This window comes from Mustelus asterias, chromosome 12 (assembly GCF_964213995.1).
Source record: "Mustelus asterias chromosome 12, sMusAst1.hap1.1, whole genome shotgun sequence".
Lineage (NCBI taxonomy): Eukaryota > Metazoa > Chordata > Chondrichthyes > Carcharhiniformes > Triakidae > Mustelus > Mustelus asterias.
This window is the reverse complement of record NC_135812.1, coordinates 103,175,195-103,190,712: the sequence shown is the minus strand read 5'-3', so window position 1 is coordinate 103,190,712 and position 15,518 is coordinate 103,175,195. Positions and strand designations below refer to the sequence as shown.

The window sequence follows — 15,518 nt, the reverse complement described above, 5'->3', positions numbered from 1 at the left end:
TATCATAGCATTACGTGCATAGATTTAGCAATAGAAGTTGTGTAGTACAATACAGTGTATTTTTTTAAACTCAGATAAATGAAGAAATCATGACATCACCAGACATTCAGACCACAGTCTCCTTCAAAAATTCCACCATATCTGACTCTTTCCTGCCATGCAACATGACGGATGTGAGTCATGTGAGCATAAACCGGTCTTTCTATTTCAGTTGCTTCCTTAAAGGCAGGGGGAGGAGTGGCTCATAGGGTTTCAGCTGATTAACTTGTTTGGTTCATCCTTGAGTAAAGATCACCATTGCTTCAGTCTGTAACTTTTGAACCTTTTATTGAAATTAATTAATGATCATTCGATATTTATCAGATTTCACCTGATGAGGGAGCAGCACTCTGAAAGTTTGAGATACCAAATAAACCTGTTAGACTTTAACCTGGTGTTGCGAGACTTTTTACTGTGCCCACCTCAGTCCAATGCCAGCATCTTCAAATCATGACATTAGACCTGAACAAGGCATTTATTGAAAACTTTCCTCAGTTTTTCAGTATGGTTAAGATGCTGTGGAATCCAGTTTATTGCGCTCTATCTTCATCCTAGTGCACTTGGATTTGCGCTTCCTGCTAAATCCTGATTTACTGTGTTAACACAGGTGGCACGGTTGTTAGCACTTCTGCCTCTCAGCGCCCGGGTTCAATTCTGCCCTCAAGTGACTATCTGTGTGGAGTTTGTACATTTTCCCCATGTCTGTGTGGGTTTCCTCTCGGTGCTCTGGTTTCTTCCCACTGTCCAAAGATGTGTGGATTAGGTTGATTGGCAATGCAAATTGCCCCTTAGTGTCAGGGAGACTAGCTAGGGTAATGGGGATGGGGCCTGGGTGGGATTGTGGTTGGTGCAGACTCTGAGCTGAATGGACTCCTTCTGCACTGTAGGATTCTATGAACACTAAAACGTCAATTAATTACATAGAACATAGAACAGTACAGCACAGAACAGGCCCTTCGGCCCACGATGTTATGCCGAGCTTTATCTGAAACCAAGATCAAGCTATCCCACTCCCTATCATCCTGGTGTGCTCCATGTGTCTATCTAATAACCGCTTAAATGTTCCTAAAGTGTCTGACTCCACTATCACTGCAGGCAGTCCATTCCACACCCCAACCACTCTCTGCGTAAAGAACCTACCTCTGATATCCTTCCTATATCTCCCACCATGAACCCTATAGTTATGCCCCCTTGTAATAGCTCCATCCACCCGAGGAAATAGTCTTTGAACGTTCACTCTATCTATCCCCTTCATCATTTTATAAACCTCTATTAAGTCTCCTCTCAGCCTCCTCCGCTCCAGAGAGAACAGCCCTAGCTCCCTCAACCTTTCCTCATATGACCTACCCTCCAAACCAGGCAGCATCCTGGTAAATCTCCTCTGCACTCTTTCCAGCGCTTCCACATCCTCCTTATAGTGAGGTGACCAGAACTGCACACAATATTCCAAATGTGGTCTCACCAAGGTCCTGTACAGTTGCAGCATAACCCCACGGCTCTTAAACTCCAACCCCTTGTTAATAAAAGCTAACACACTATAGGCCTTCTTCACAGCTCTATCCACTTGAGTGGCAACCTTTAGAGATCTGTGGATATGGACCCCAAGATCTCTCTGTTCCTCCACAGTCTTCAGAACCCTACCTTTGACCCTGTAATCCACATTTAAATTAGTCCTACCAAAATGAATCACCTCACATTTATCAGGGTTAAACTCCATTTGCCATTTTTCAGCCCAGCTTTGCATCCTATCTATGTCTCTTTGCAGCCTACAACAGCCCTCCATCTCATCCACTACTCCACCAATCTTGGTGTCATCAGCAAATTTACTGATCCACCCTTCAGCCCCCTCCTCTAAGTCATTAATAAAAATCACAAAGAGCAGAGGACCAAGCACTGATCCCTGCGGCACTCCGCTAGCAACCTGCCTCCAATCCGAAAATTTTCCATCCACCACCACCCTCTGTCTTCGATCAGACAGCCAGTTACCTATCCAATCGGTCAACTTTCCCTCTATCCCACACCTCCTCACTTTCATCATAAGCCGACCATGGGGGACCTTATCAAAGGCCTTACTAAAATCCATGTATATGACATCAACTGCCCTACCTTCATCAACACACTTAGTTACCTCCTCAAAAAATTCTATCAAATTTGTGAGGCACGACTTGCCCTTCACGAATCCGTGCTGACTATCCCGGATTAATCCGCATCTTTCTAAATGGTCATAAATCCCATCCCTAAGGACCTTTTCCATCAATTTACCAACCACCGAAGTAAGGCTAACCGGTCTATAATTACCAGGGTCATTTCTATTCCCTTTCTTAAACAGAGGAACAACATTTGCCACTCTCCAGTCTTCTGGCACATTCCCCGTGGACAGTGAGAACCTAAAGATCAAAGCCAAAGGCTCTGCAATCTCATCCCTTGCCTCCCAAAGAATCCTAGGATATATTTCATCAGGCCCAGGGGACTTATCGACCTTCAGTTTATTCAAAACTGCCAGTACATCCTCCCTCCGAACAACTATTTCCTCCAGCCTATTAGCCTGTAACACCTTCTCTTCCTCAAAAACATGGCCCCTCTCCTTGGTGAACACTGAAGAAAAGTATTCATTCATCTCTACTGACTCCATACACAAGTTCCCACTACTGTCCTTGACCGGCCCTAACCTCACCCTGGTCATTCTTTTATTCCTCACATAAGAGTAAAAAGCCTTGGGGTTTTCCTTGATCCGACCCGCCAAGGACTTCTCATGTCCCCTCCTGGCTCTCCTAAGCCCCTTTTTCAGCTCATTCCTTGCTAACTTGTAACCCTCAATCGAGCCATCTGAACCTTGTTTCCTCATCCCTACATAAGCTTCCCTCTTCCTTTTCACAAGACATTCCACCTCTTTCGTGAACCATGGTTCCCTCACTCAGCCATTTCCTCCCTGCCTGACAGGGACATACCTATCAAGGACACCCAGTATTTGTTCCTTGAAAAAGTTCCACTTTTCATTAGTGCCTTTCCCCGACAGTTTCTGTTCCCATCTTATGCCCCCTAATTCTTGCCTAATCGCATCATGATTACCTCTCCCCCAATTGTAAACCTTGCCCTGCCGTACGGCCCTATCCCTCTCCATTGCAATAACAAAAGACACCGAATTGTGGTCACTATCTCCAAAGTGCTCTCCCACAGCCAAATCTAACACTTGGCCCGGTTCATTTCCCAGTACCAAATCCAATGTGGCCTCACCTCTTGTCGGCCTATCCACATATTGTGTCAAGAAACCCTCCTGCACACACTGCACAAAAACTGCCCCATCCGAACTATTTGACCTACAAACGTTCCAATCAATATTTGGAAAGTTAAAGTCCCCCATGACAACTACCCTGTGACCCCCACACATATCCATAATCTGCTTAGCAATTTCTTCCTCCACATCTCTATTACTATTTGGGGGCCTATAGTAAACTCCTAACAACGTGACCGCTCCTTTCCTATTTCTAACTTCAGCCCATATTACCTCAGTGTGCAGATCCCCCTCGAAGTGCCTTTCCGCAGCCGTTAGACTATCCTTGATTAACCCACTCCTCCACCTCTTTTACCAGCTTCCCTACACTTAGTGAAACATCTATACCCCGGAACGTCCAACAACCATTCCTGTCCTTGTTCTACCCACGTCTCCGTAATGGCCACAACATCGTAGTCCCAAGTACCAATCCACAATTAAGCCTCTAACTACAAAGAAAATGCTTATTGGGCATTTCCTTACCAAATAGAGTCTCCAGCATTAACTTAACTGAATTTTGAAGTGCAAAGCTTTGTTAAAGAATCTGAATGTTTGTTTTGCCTTCTGTTCATTTTCTGTTTACCATGGTACTAATTCTAAAATACTTAAAACACTGTTTAAAGTTGCAATTGATTTGAAATTAATGTCTATTTTTGCAAATATGCCATTCAATCTGCTCTTAATTAAAAGCATTTTCCACATGTGCTATTTTCTAATGTGTTCCAAGGCCCCTTTTCAGTGTTGCTCCTTTACTCAAAGCAAGGAAGTAAGAGAAACCCGTCTTCTCTCCCTTCCAACCACCATAAATTGAAGCGCTACTATTGATTTTTCTTTTCCTCCCTGCATGAAAGAACTTCCATGATTCAGCCAGGTAGGTTCTTTATGTTAAATAGTATCGAGATACACCAGTGTCTTATCATTCCATAGTACACTATCTATTAAAGTACTATTATTTGAACAGTTGCCTTTGTTCATTTTTTTTTTCTCTTTTCCCTGTCGGTATCCTCAAACACTGAATCCTATCCTCAACTCAGAGGCTGACCTAAATTTCCCAGATCTTCTCTTTCTCCCTTTAAGCAAAGACTTGTTCTTCACTTGCCATTTTTATAGCACGATATGGTTGATATCTGAAGTGCCCTCTGCAGGAACTGCGTTGCCTCTCTCATTGCTATCCATGTTTTCATGAAAATTGTGTAATTACATTTGCTAGATGTAGGTTTGGTTTTATTGTACATTTTGTGGAGGAGTTGAGTAGGTGAGTTACTTTTGCAGACTGGCTGGCAGGGATATCATGGACTTAATGGTTTTCTGAGCTGTAACCATTCTATGTTACCTTAGTTTTGACTTTAGAACGACATTGTGCTCATGTATATCTACATAAATGGTAATGTGACTTATTTTTCCTTCTCCACCTGGTCATAGGCCGGCATCTGAATATGCCAGTCCTGGCAGGCCACTGAGTTGCATAGTGGATGAGAATACACCAATTACACCAGCTAATGGTGCCTCATGTGGACAGACCCCTGACCCAAGAATGGCAGAAAGGAGAGTGAGATCACAAAGACACAGAAACTACATGAGTCGGACACATTTGCACCTCCCACCTGATCTCCCAGAAGGTTATGGTAAGTCACTTAATTTCCCTTTATTAAGAGAAGCTGTCTAATCTTAAATTGTTTTAAGCTCTTTTGCATCATAAGTGATTTGGCTATTTGAATATAAGCAGATAGAGATTTGCTGTATTAGCAATATTGGCAAATTGTACAAAAACAAGTTTTCTGCTATATCTCTTAAAAACTAAAATTGTAATAGTTGGTAGCAGGGTGCTTTAATTTTTTTTTTGTTGATTGAGATTGGGGTTGAGGTCAGTGTGGAAAGGGCTCAGAGGTTAAGGGTTTAAAACACAAATTTACATTAATCCCCAACTCCCAATCACACCCACTATAACTTATACATTTACGCTGTTCTTGTATTGTACATGGAGTGATATTAGATCTTCACTATTTAATATTTCCTGGATTTTTTTTATGTCCTTCCTTTTCAAATACTTATCCAATCTTTATAAAATCTGAAGTAGTCATCTGGTGAAGCATTCATTGCATGTTCAAATCATGTTTGGCAAAAGTGTAATTTAACATATCTGTTTCTTCTTCCACTCTCTCATTCTAAGATTTACTTTTTTGATGCTCCATTTGTTTAATTTTTTACTTTTTTTCCATTTTTTTTCAACCTTTTTCTCTTCCATTCTTTTTCTTTGCTGTTTGCTCTCCATTCATACTCTATGGGAGATGCTGTAGGAATGTTTGGGGCTTCATGGAAGTAAGAAATAGATGAGGCAGTTTACGCAGTTGGGGATTTCCATGGTAAGAAGTATTGGGAGGGAAACTTGTCTACAGGATCAAGCCCTTAAGAAGCTGAGTTGAACATATTTTATGTTTGTTGAAAGCTGCAGAGTTGCTCCTGTTGAAGCAAGAAGGGCATCAAAAAAGGAAGTTCATGATGCTAGCACTTTGAGGAACTGCAAGGGTAGTTGAGGCTAAGTTTTGTAAGGCGGCAAATTTGCTTTGAAGCCAGTAGATCATAATGTCATTAAAATAGTTTACCAAAATAAACGTTATTTGAAGTGTCTAAATTATATTTTGTCTGTGAGGGCCAATTAGGTTCATGCTGTGGAATCCTTTTGCATAATGTTAAATCGACGCTTGCATTAACTATTATACACTCCAGGACCACCGATTCGGAAATATCTTGGTTAAGGGATTTGATTTCTCTGCCATTGCGGAAGATACACTGAGAACAGATCTTCCTGAAACTTCTGATCAGTGAAGTGCAAAGGAAGAAATAAAAGGGAAAATGCTCAGATGAAATGTATCGGCGCTTTGTTTGTCAGGTGCTTTCAGACCTGCTGAGTATTTCCAACATTTTCTGTTTTTCTTCAAACTTTTCCGCTTCCCTAATATTTTGCTTTTTAATTCAAACAAGCTTCACAGGCTTTACGCCACCTATTTATGCACTGTTACCTGGATTCCCCAGCCTTTGGTCTCTTATCGAATATTCTTGCTCAGCACCATTGCTGCAAGAATTGAACGAAAAAGTCCACTACCATCTCCAAGCGGCTAGGAATGCAGTCTAGGCAGCACTGCCTGTATCCTAACTGTTTTAAATGGATTGGTTTTCAGGGTAGAATAGTAAACTCTTGATTGTTTGCTGTGATAGGCTGCATAGCCAAAATTGTTTGAAATTCGGGGTGACAATGTGGTGGGGATAAAACATCACTATTCCTCAAGTTATAGCAGATTGTTACAGTAAAAGTCTTGAAATGTAAATTCTTGTCATGGCATCTTTGCAGCTACTAACTGGAAGTTCAGGTCTTTTTAAATATTATCGCTCTGTGAGGATCGTCTGGAGATGGAGCTGTGGATATGATATATTGTTCTTTGTTGTATGTAAAGATCTTGACTGTCTTTCATGCAGATGTTTTATTAGGTGAAATGTGGGTAAGTGTAGGTTTCTTGAAATCTGCTAAGATATTGTCTTGCTGGTATATAGTTCATCAGAAAGTTTTTATATTTATAGCACAGAAACAGTCCATTTAGCCCAAGAAGTTTGTGCCATTGTTCAAGCTCTATACCTGTTTGTCTAACCTTATCAACATATCCTATTCTTTTCTCCCTTGTTTTTATCTTTCTTCCGCTTGAATTAGCTTAACTCTCTGTGGTGACGAGTTTCACATGCTAATCATTCTCTGAGAAAAGAATTTTTTCCTGATTGTGATAGGTATAACTTGCTTTATTGCAAAACGTTTTGGGGCTTAAGTGCACCATATATAAGATGTAATTACTAATGGCAGAGGAAGAGGCATCTGAGTCAAATGTAACAATGTAAAAATATACATATTTTTAATGGAAGGTTTAGAATAAGAGCCAGGGCACAAAGTGCAAGAAACCATCAAATTGAAGAAGGTAGAGCAGAAACTGAAATAAATCCAGAAGCAAGGTGGTTAATTTGCAATAATGTTGGATATTAAAATCTTAGATTGTGGGCAGAATACTGGTACTTAACTAAAACTGCCCCTTACCTGGTTTGTTGTAGAAAGGGTTTACACAGGGGTGAAACTCATTATTCAAATGTTGCCAGTAAAGATGAGGTTTTTATGAAAAAGGGGAAGAAAATGAGACAGCAGGATGAACACAAGCAAACCAGATGTAGCATTTGCCCCAGGCATGAATTACGCTCTCCTCAAGTCTGCCATCTAGACCACACTGTTTATTTGAAGATTAGGGACAATGGCCGACTTGGGGAACATGGTATCTTGCATATTTATGCTCAAAAAGTCTGGGCAAATCTTATCTGTTGTTCTTCTTGGCAGTGAGGAGAGTGTTTTTTTTTTGCTTTCTTCCTCCACCTCGCTGCACCTGCACAACTTTTATCTTTTGAAGAGATTTACTCCTCCTGGTCTATGGTTCCATAAGTACAGGTGCTGGCAGGTAATCGGGTGCAACCAAGCCATTCTTCATGTGAGCCTAGATGTGGAATACGAACAGACTGACCAATGACAGACAGCACAGCCAAGCCTGTTTTGCTTTTGCCTGTGCTCTACATATTTTTTCCCTGAGTAGCAATCGGGAGCGGTAGGCGATTCTTGCTTGCAAATGTTTTTTTAACCAAAGATCTACTTTAAGGTACATCACAATGCAGTTCAATTGTGGCAGTACGTAAAGTGATAAAGTGCATTTTAAATCTATTTGGTTTGATGCAATACATGTCACTTTTTTTATTCATTCGTGGGATGTGGGCGTCGCTGGCTGGCATTTATTGCACATCCCTTGTTGTCCTTGGAGGGCAGTTGAGAGTCAACCACGTTGCTGTGGCTCTGGAGTTACATGTAGGCTGGGAACAGCCCGTAGAGCAGAGAGGCCTGTGTTACAGAACTGCTCAGAATGAACCTCGTCCTGCATCTCTTTCCAGACGCTCTGCGAAGGCGTGTTTCAGGAAAAAACTAGTTACCCTCTCTTCCCTGCTGCCTGAAACAGTGACTTTGGGTGTGCATGAAGGACCCGATAGGGACGGGTTTTCCTCACTACCAGGCAAACTACTTCTTGGTGCTTGTTTGAAAATTCTGTTGCTAAGATGTCCTGTCAAATACCTTTGACAGACTTGTTAATCAGGATTACAAAGACCAATTGTAGGTTCCCCACTGACACACTGGAGCTGAAATTGGCTAACTTGTCTCTTATTAGGCTTTGAACTTGGGATCTCTTGTTTTGAATGGCTGATTTTGTTCATGGCAACAGAGCTGAAAATAATTCTTTGAGTTCTGTGCCTTCAGACTCTGGACATTTTGCACTGCTTTCACCCCCAATACATTAAACCGCAAACATGTTGTAAAATGTATCAAGAAATAGTCCTGGGGGAAGGTTACAAACTCCATTATAGTCCTCTGACATGCCATTCATGAAACTCCTTAATTGTCTCATTCTCAGTTTACTGTAAATACTGTAAGTCTAATCTCTATTGCAACAAATATCTACTGTCAGTATCTAATAATTCACAGTATATAAAAACCAAACTAGTCAATTGCATTGTTTCTCATTGAGAACAATCCAAGAAATACTTTGCTTTAATCTAAGTTATTTTTCTAGAAGAAGGAATGGCAAGAAACAATCTTGTTCAATGCCTATTCAACTTTAGACTGGGTTCCCATCAGGAGATGAAAATCTTGTATTTACTACGAGTACGTTCCCTCTAGGATGATAGGTAGGAATAACAAGCCCAGAGAACCATGGATAACCAGAGATATTCAGGATACAATGATCAGGAAAAGAAAGGCTTTTAAATAGTGCAAGGAGAGCAAATCAGTGGAGGCATTATTGAGATATAGAAAGTGCAGGGTGGAGCTTAAGAAAACAATTAGGCATGCAAAGAGGGGATATGAGCAAGCTCTGGCTGGTAAAAGTAGGGAAAATCCCAAGATATTCTATAAGCATATTAATGGGAAGAGGATAACCAGGGAAAGAGTAGGGCTCATTCGGGACCAAAGGAGCAATCTGTGGGTGGAGCTAGAGGACATTGGTAGAGTGTTGAATAAATACTTCACATCCATCTTCACCCAGGAGAATGAGGATGATGGTATCGAATTCAGGGAGCAAGACTGTAAAATTCTTGAGCATTGACATAGGGAAGGACAAGGTATTGGAGGTGTTGGCAGCCTTAAGTGGATAAATCTCCAGGTCCAGATGAATTGTGCCCGATGCTGCTGTGGGAGGCAAGGGAGGAGATTGCAGGGACTCTGACCAAATTTTCAATTTCTTTCCGGCCATGGGGGAGGTGTCAGAAGACTGGAGAATAGCTAATGCAGTTCCGCTATTTAAGAAGGGTTATAGAGATAAACCAGTGAACTACAGATCAGTATGTCTCACATAGGTGTAGTAGGGAAACTATTGGAGAAACTTCTGAAGCTGAGCATCTATCCCCACTTGGAGAGGCAAAGCTTCATCAGGGATAGTCAACATGGCTTCGTCAGAGGGAGGTCAAGCATAAAATATTTGATTGAAATTTTTGAGGAGGTGACCAGGTGTGTAGACGAGAGTAGTGCAGTCGATGTTGTTTATATGGATTTCAGCAAAGCCTTTGGCAAGGTCCCACGTGGGAGACTTATTTTTAAAAAAAGATAAATTCACATGGGCTGCAGGGTAATTTTCCAAAATTCTTTGGACTCTGGACTGGTTCCACAGATTGGAAGGTAGCTAATGTAGGACCGTTATTCAAAAAGGGAGGTAGAGACAAAACAGGGAACTATTGGCCAGTGAGCCTAATGTCAATGCTGGGAAAGTTGCTAGAGTCTGTTATCAGTGATTTCATAACTCAGCATTTGGATGGCTGTGGTATGTTCCGACAAAGTCAGCATGGATTTACAAAAGGAAAATCATGCTTGACGAGTCTATTGGAATTTTTTGAGGATTTAACAAGTAGAGTTGACTGAGGAGAACCAATGGGTGTGGTTTATTTAGGCTTTCAGAAGGCTTTCGACAATCTCACATAACGGACTACAATGTAAAGTTAAAGCACATGGGATTGCAGGTAATGTCTTGAGATGGATAGAAAACTGGTTAGCAGATTGGAAGCAAAGAGTTGGCATTAATGGGTCTTTTTCTGATTGACAGTCAGCGACTAGTGAGGTTCCGCAGGGATCTGTGGTAGGACCCCAACTATTCACATTGTATATTTAATAATTTGGAAGAGGGAACTAAAGGAGTTCTCTCCAAATTTGTAGGTGATACAAAGTTGGGTGGGAGGGTGAGCTGTGAGGAGGATGCAGAGATGTGTCAGCGTGATTTGGACAGGCTGTGTGTGGGGGCATCTGCATGGCAGATGTAGTATAATGTGGATAAATGTGAGGTTATGCATTTTGGTAGCAATTATAGGAAGACAGATTGTTACTTGAATGGATGTAAATTGAGAGAGATGGATACTCAGCGAGACCTTGGTGTCCTTGTGCATCAGTCGCTGCCCAGGTACTGCAGGCAGTAAAGAAGGCAAATGGTAGGTTGGCCTTCATAGTTAGAGGATTTGAGTATAGGGATAAGGATGCTTTGCTGCAATCGTATAGGTGAGGCCATGCCTGGAGTATTGTGTACAATTTTGGTGTCTTTATCTGAGAAGGATGTCCTTGCTATAGAGGGAGTACAGCGAAGGTTTACCAGGCTGATTCCTGGGATGGCAGGTCTGTCATATGAGGATTATAATCATTTGAGTTTAGAAGAGTGAGAGGGGATCTCATAGAAACTTATAAAATTAAATACAGCTCTGGCGGCACGGTAGCACAGTGGTTAGCACTGCTGCTTCACAGCTCCAGGGACCCAGGTTCGATTCCCGGCTTGGGTCACTGTCTGTGTGGAGTTTGCACATTCTCCTGGTGTCTGCATGAGTTTCCTCCGGGTGCTCCGGTTTCCTCCCATAGTCCAAAGATGTGCGGGTTAGGTTGATTGGCCATGCTAAAATTGCCCCTTAGTGTCCTGAGATGCGTAGGTTAGAGGGATTAGGGAATAAATATGTAGGGATATGGGGGTAGGGCCTGGGTGGGATTGTGGTTGGTGCAGTCTTGATGGGCCAAATGGCCTCTTTCTGCACTGTAGGGTTTCTATGATTTCTATGAAAATTCTATCAGGGTTAGACAGGGTAGATTCAGAAAGAATATTCCCAATGGTGCGGGAGTCCAGTCTAGGGGTCATAATTTGAGGATAAGAGATAATCCTTTTAGAACTGAGGTGAGGAGAAATTTTGTCACCCAGAGGGCGGTGAATGTGTGGAATTCACCACACAGAATGTAGCTGAGGCCAAAACATCTGATTTCAAGAAGAAATTAAATACAGCTCTAAAGGCTAAAGGGATCAAGGGATATGGGGGAAGGGGGGAATCAGGATATTGAACTTGATGATCAGCCATGATCAAAATGAATGGCGGCGGCGAAGGCTCGAAGGGCCGAATGGCCGTCTCCTAGTTTCTGTTTCTAATCTCGATGATATAAAAATAGAAAATCCTGAAAAAATTGAGCATGTCAGGCACCATAATGTTAGGCCATCATCAAACTGGGAGATGTTAGAGGAACAACTTCTAAGCAAATGTTAGGGAAAAGAACAAAAGGGGAAGGGGGATAAATGACAAAAGTAATTGTGCAAGGTGAAAAATATAGTGTAAAAACAAGCGGATGGTCCAGAGGAAGCATAAATGTTTATAGCAAAATAGCAGAGAACAACAATGTGGGAAATTCGGCAAGTCAGGTTCTCATGGCCCACAAATGTGGCAGAAGAGAGTCGGGTAGTGAACCAACCTGCCAGCCTTGTGGAAAGAAAGTAGGTGAAAGGGCAGATTTTGCATCCTCTGCGCTTGAATGGGAAGGTGCCATAATGGTGTGTTTTACTGAAGAGGCCATATATCTGGCTCAAGAATCTGTATATTAATCTGTCCTTTGGGTTCAATATTGCATCAGTGCTGTTGCAGATTATTATGTCTGTATGGTAATGGTTGCTGTGGAAATGGGCAATGTGTTTATTCAGCAGCGCATGGGTGTTAAGGTAGGTATGTGAAGTATGCATGGCATCTAACTAATTGCAATAGATATGTTGGAAGTAATTTCAGACAATCTCTTACTGTGCTTTCATTGTTTGAGGCGGGGATGGTGAAAATAACTCATTTGGGAGGGTTATATGCAGTTCAGAGATTTATTGTTTGATAACTGCTTAGTTTTCAGTGACTCCAAAAATTCATAGTTAAGCTTTGTCGTTTGCCCGGTTTGAGTCAATTAGTCATTGTTCCAAGAATTTTGGTCAGTGTTCTTTGACAGCCAAAGAGAGTATAGAGGATATGGGGCAGAGAATGTTCTGAACGAGTACTGCTCTCTTTCTATTGGGCCTTTCCAGCACAAATAAAATGATTCATATTTCTAAAAATGATTTTATGACTGCCATAATTTTTCTGCAAATTGTGATCTATTTTTAAATTCAAAGTGTGCAATTTTTCCCCTCCTGTCAATGAGGTGTTGGTTTTTGCTATGGGACAGTTTCACAGGTATCAGCTGTCCTCAGGTATCCTGCCCAGGCAATGAATATGATGAACATTTTTTCAAAAGAAGGAGGCATCACAGCCAAGCCCAATCCTGCCCATACCTGACATCAGTGTACATACTTTCCAGCTGTAGTGAATGTGGCCAATTTTTAGCTGTCGTGTTTCCCCCCAACCCTGCTTCCCAGCTGCTAAATCAACTAACTCAACACAGAATAGAACCCTAGCACCTTCCTAATCTGTGTTTTGAGTAGAATATTGACAGCATATTTAAATTGATGAATTGCAACATGTATTTAGCATCATTTTAATGCCGAAATCATTGCCAAACTTGAAGATTATATTGTTAAACTTTCTTGCCCTGTTTTGTTATAAAATCACTTTTTCAGCTGTCACTGTAGTTATATTTGTTTTCTCTTTTTGCCACATGCCGATCATGTCAGACCACTCATCATGAATCAAAAGTCTGGTTGCATGGCTTAAACCCCAAGCCTGCGCTTTTGCAGTTTCAGGTGACTGCGAAGAGACTGTGTGACAACAACCATAGACTAATGGCTTTCTCAAGCTGTCAGTTACACATTCTCTTTATCCCTCCCTTCATGTTTCTTATGTCTTCTTGCTGAAAGAAAGAAATAGGCAAGCATTTTTCTTAGTAGTAATAATGCCATATGTAATGAAATCTTCCATCCTTGTGTTGTGGTGACATAGTGAATGAATACATAAATTTCAATCTCCTAAGTGATTCAAGACACTCATTACTTTGCTAACATTGACTAGATCTCTCAAGGGGCCTTTCTGAATTACAAATCTCTTATACAGTGCATTGTCTCATTGTCTTGCGTTGATTGTAAGTTTTGAGCGAAGGAGCCATATGCTTCAGTACACATTGAATAGAAAAATCTGAGCCATCATGGGCTACTCATTTGCACCTCCTGGTGTTAGTCGTAGTGAACTAGGCAGAGACCTAGAATCAGGTTCATTTGTCAGTTCTCTTGTTTGGTGATGACCTGGAGAGAAGAGAGGGAAGGGAAAATGCTTCAATTTCCATATAAAATTGCAAAAGCTTGCAAAATTCACCAATTGCTCCTGTACAGTTGTTTTGTGGCTTTTCTGTAACAGTCTGTGCTATGTTCCATATGGAAACTATAGAAATTCACATGGATGCAGATCTCAGTGGCTGAAAACAGCTTCCTCTTTATTGCTACCGTCATTATTATTCTTTTATTTTGCATAGAACAAAGAACGACGCAACAAGGTCAGGTGTACTTTCTGCACACACAGACCGGGGTGAGCACATGGCACGATCCTCGAGTACCCAGGTAAAGGAAACCTGGCCTAATGGGTCAACTTTATTGACAGACTCGGCAAAGCCAAAATTATTTCAGTTTATATCCTAGAAAGCATAAGTTGTTTGTGAACACCTGGGAACATCTCTTCAGATTCTGTTAAATTTGATATATGATATATGATACTTTTTCTGTTTGGTTTGCAAATTGGTTTGATGTGCAAAAAATGTTAAGTTTACATTTTAAAGATTTTAATTTTAGTCCAAGGTAGGGATGTTCGCTGATGATTATGTGGTTTTCTTTTTCATTTGCAACTCCTTAGATACCAAAGTAGTCTCTGCCCATATGCAGCAGGGACTAGATGACATTCAGGCAGATAAGTAACAAGTATCACTTGTACCACACAATTGCCAGGCAATGACCAAGAGAGAATCTACAACCAACATCATTGCCAGCATTAGTATCCTGGGAGATACCATTGACCAGAAAATTAATGGAACCAGCCATATAAATACTGCAGCTATAATAGTGATTAATTCTTCACCTGACCCCCCCAAAGCCTTTTCACCATCTAAAAGGCACAATTCAAGAATGTGATGAAATTCTTCCCACTAATTCTCCTCCAACTTGTACACCATCCTGTCTTGAAAATGAATCACTGTTACTGGATCAAATCATATAACTCCCTTCCTCAGAGCATTATATTCTGCAACATTTCAAGAAGGCAGCTCAAGACCCCCTTCTCAATTAGGGATGGGCAATAAATGCTTGCCTTGCCAGGGAGACCTATTTTTCGTGAATGAAAAAAAGCCAATTTATTTGTATTTCAATTTTATTTCCCCTTTTAGATTCATCTGTTGCATTGTGCACCTCACTATTTTCCTATACAGAGGATAGACAGCTACCTTGACCTCAGGACTTTTCTTGGGAATGCCCTAACAGTAGCAGAGTCCAATGTTTCATGGGCACAGTTCATAAAAATGTAGAGTGGAATCATTGAATGGTACAGCATAGAACAAGTGTATTCAGCCCATTTTATCTGTGCTTGCGCTCTGCAAGGGCAAGTCCTATGTGGCCAACCTTTCCCTGTAGCCCTAGAGATTTCTTCTCCGAGGATAATTATTCAAACCCTTTTAAAAGCCATACTCATTTTTTAAAAAAAAACTATTTTTCATGTCACTTTTGGTTCTTTTGTCTTTCACCTTAAACCACTGTCCCCTGGTTCTGAATCCTTACTTTCTCCTGTTCTGTCCAGTCCAATCATGATTTTGACCACCTCCATCAAATTTCCTCTGAACCACTCTTTCCCCAATTACAGCCCAGCTTCTCCAATATATCCATGTGACTGAAGTCCCTCACCC

At 41.3% G+C, this 15,518-nt stretch overlaps 1 protein-coding gene across 3 annotated transcripts in view; it reads left to right on the top strand.

Moving 5' to 3' along the window:
• The window catches only part of smurf2 (SMAD specific E3 ubiquitin protein ligase 2), a 210,842-nt gene that overhangs the window by 155,623 nt on the left and 39,701 nt on the right, over positions 1-15,518 (top strand). For all 3 annotated transcript variants that reach the window (XM_078225768.1, XM_078225766.1, XM_078225767.1), the window contains 2 exons: positions 4,733-4,935; positions 14,106-14,190. In XM_078225768.1, the coding sequence (XP_078081894.1) occupies positions 4,733-4,935; positions 14,106-14,190 (288 nt within the window). The remainder of the gene's footprint in view (positions 1-4,732; positions 4,936-14,105; positions 14,191-15,518) is intronic.